Source organism: Colletes gigas, unplaced genomic scaffold, assembly GCF_013123115.1.
Source record: "Colletes gigas isolate AHSC1104 unplaced genomic scaffold, ASM1312311v1 Colletes_gigas_Sc00009, whole genome shotgun sequence".
NCBI lineage: Eukaryota > Metazoa > Arthropoda > Insecta > Hymenoptera > Colletidae > Colletes > Colletes gigas.
Window position 1 is genome coordinate 3,320,486 of NW_025106638.1, and position 3,399 is coordinate 3,323,884.

At 33.3% G+C, this 3,399-nt stretch overlaps 1 protein-coding gene across 1 annotated transcript; it reads right to left on the bottom strand.

The window, feature by feature from the left end:
* Positions 1-312: 312 nt before the first annotated feature.
* On the bottom strand, positions 313-2,694 carry LOC122397345. The gene is made up of 2 exons (XM_043396470.1): positions 2,516-2,694; positions 313-681 (listed from the first exon to the last, which is right to left on the bottom strand). The coding sequence occupies exons 1-2, from the start codon at positions 2,645-2,647 to the stop codon at positions 313-315; spliced, it is 501 nt and encodes a 166-aa protein (XP_043252405.1). The 5' UTR covers positions 2,648-2,694.
* Positions 2,695-3,399: the final 705 nt, after the last annotated feature.

The following is a 3,399-nucleotide window of genomic DNA, read 5'->3' on the forward strand; positions in this document are numbered from 1 at the left end:
GAAAGAATCCAGAAGTTGGGACATTGGATTTTGCAGATATATTTTTCAAACCATATTCTTCGAGACAATATAACAAAAAATCGAATTTTCAAAGGTTTATAGTAGAATAAATAATATAGCAGAATACCCCTTTAAATGTTCAATTAAATCCTCTTGTGTTAAATTAATAATTTCCCGCACTAGAACAGTAATTCAAAAATATCATTTAACACCTTTCTCTGAGTAGGTATCATTCATATAGCAACATTAAACAATACAGGTAGATTTTAATGTTGTTATAATATAATAATTTACATTACTTGTCAGATATAATTAAAACGAGACGCTTTTCTTCCTTTTTAAGAATTTCCTCTTCAATGGTAGTAAAGCAACTGTATTTAACGGATCTTCAATCGCAGCCGCTTCTACTAACGAGTTAGTTCTATCTTGTCTTTGCTTTGATGGCTTCGGCATGTGCAACTCTATATCTAGATTTGGGACCTTTATAAATTTCACAGTTTTGGGCTTTGGTTTTTCTGGCATTATTTCCATATTAGGTCCTTTTTTTAGCGACTCGTCATCATAATCATCTGTATTGTTGAATTTTGTTGCGTGTCGTTGAAAAGCACTGTCTGCTGCTTCCAATGTGGTCTTAGCTTTCTCGATTTCAGCGTTCAAGTCAATTACATCGAAGATACGATCCTGAAAGAGAGTTGTTATTGGATAGAGAATGTATGTAGATACAAACTTCCGGTCAATATGTCCTTTTCAGGCATTTAAATTTACAAATTTTATCTTGATTAAGTACAGCAATGCAAGGGCGTAGTCAGAATTTTGTTCATAAAGGTGCAAAAATGCTAGACTAAAACTTAATTAATAATTACTTATTAAAAAGACTGCGCCCTTACAGTAATGCACGGTTGAATTTTACAAAATTCGACATTGATTGACAAAGAAAGAGAATAATTATAACGGGAGATAGATACAACGATACGTAGAGATGCGGCATTTCAAAAAGATACTGCCGCAACAAAAAATAACTATGCAATATACAAAATGTTACTTTCCGTAATGTTCATGTTATTTTTCCAAAAATGGTACAGGTAGGATTCGGTCCATTAAAACGAGCTCAAACATAACATAAATTAGGCTACTTTTAGTAAATAGATATATGTATGTAGGGTGAATCACGTATATAACTTGATTAGTTTAATTTATTATGTTACTAGTGAATTACTAGTAAAGTCATAATAGAGACTACAATCGATTGTTTGGATATAGATTGCTGTAAAAGGTGTAGTGATTCAGTCGATAATACGGAATAGGAATTACGAGAATATGGTTCGGAGGACAGAAGGATTATATGTATATTTCTTATTAGGTACATTAACATTTACGGGCAGGTTTCAATTATTCCTCGTTAACTCCGATTACTAGCAACGTATCATTAACGACAGATTTTAAATTGAAGTTTCACTATTGGGCGTTTACTTTTCTTCAACCATACTCTCCCGAATATGTACATTACAATAACGAAGCAGTCCGACCGCGTTTCTCATACTCGATAGATGGCCGACTTTCTCAGCCGTCTGTTTCCCTCCTCTGCTACTAGGTGTCCAATAACAATGCTCTCATGCTTTGTGCTCTCCCAAGTCTCCCATCCTGTGGGTAGTCGTGGTTCTGACCTCGTCCTCTCCGTTAGATGCAGCATAAATGTCACATTTGCTTTCGCGATTCCGATATTTATTGCAAGTCGTAGTTAGCCACGCGCGAGCAATCAACAAACTCACGGATTACATATTGATTGGGCGCAATTCTGATTTTCTCTCCTTGTGGAAAATTTTTAGCGGCTTGACCACCTCTCCGTACATCGTGATGCCAGTGTTTTTTCTTCTGTTTACTTTTGACATCTTTGTACACCGTGTGTGTCTTTATTTTTTATATTGTTTAATCCATTCTCTTTCCTTCTCTTTTGGGTCAGATTGTTTGAAATGCTGAGTGGTGGGAGAAGAGTGGGGATAGATAATGGAAATTCAACCGTGAACTACCATACATATACATATACGTATACTAATTATACAGATATTTACTGCTTTTTTGTGATGGACCAGGGATGGATCCAGAAGGCTTACACGGGGGAAAGGAGGGCGAAATATTTAAATTATATGTATATTCGAACCTTATTTTGCACGATTCGAAATTTGTTTATAATTCATTTATTACTGTTTTAATTATTTATTTAGATTTACAAATGCATACTCAAAACCATTTATAGAATGTGATGTGAAATGAATGATAAAGATATTTTTTTTCAATTTCATAATTGTTGGGGGAGGAGGAAGGCAATCGCCGCCCCCCCCATCAGCCCTACCCTGGATCCGTCATTGTGATAAACTCTACGATATTTGAAATATTTAAACCGATAGGCAATAATATAAGTTCATATTACTCTGTTTAAAGGCGAAAGGAATAAAACTTTCATCTTTTTGTGTACGATATCTTAATTTGACGGGCATGCTTTGAATTTAAGTGCAACCTGCATGTCCCTTCTTTTGCGTCTCATATCAGCCAAATCGTCGGCAAAAGCGGCGGCAGAACGTTCTTTGAAACGTCGGTGAGCAAGAACAAAATCATCCTCAAAATTATCCTCAATTCCTCGGTCATACATGTAATCCAAACCATCATAGAAATCGTTACGATTTCCTGATAGATCACGATAACCTAAAAGGATTTGATCATAATATTAGTCATGGAAGTAAAGTATTATTTATCTTAAATAATTCATGTTATTGTTCAGTTAATTGCAGTCTTAGAAATTATGTAATTATATAGAAATGATAAAATATTTTATTCCGTTGTATACGGTATAGTAAAATAAAACAATAGATGTTAATAATAAACACTGCTGGACAAAATTATAAGTTCACTTCATTTTTTTTTGTGATTTATGATTAAAACTGCGAAATTTATTTTTGTATTATTTACATGTATACTAAATTATCATTACTATTTAGAAAAATTATGTTTTCTAGTTGAACGAAAGTATACGTTCGCTTGTAGAAAACAATTTATCTAATATAAAATTATAGTAAAAAATGGTTTTTATTAATTAGGGAAACCTTTTTTTATCATGCCTGCACAGATTCCTTTGCAATTTTTTTTAAATTTCACTACAAACTTGCGACTGTTCAGATTATCTGGAGCAACGAAAAAAAGTTTAAAGAGAAAAAGCTTTTTCAAAACCTAATTTTTTTTTGGGGGGGAGGGGGGGGGGAATGTAATGATATTGGGAGCTTTCGTGTCTCTGGAAAGCTTAATATTAATTTTATTTCAGCAAAAATGAATAGTTACTAATATTAACAAGTACTAGAATCACAGTTGCTTTCTTATATTATACATACATATGTATAAGAAAATCGT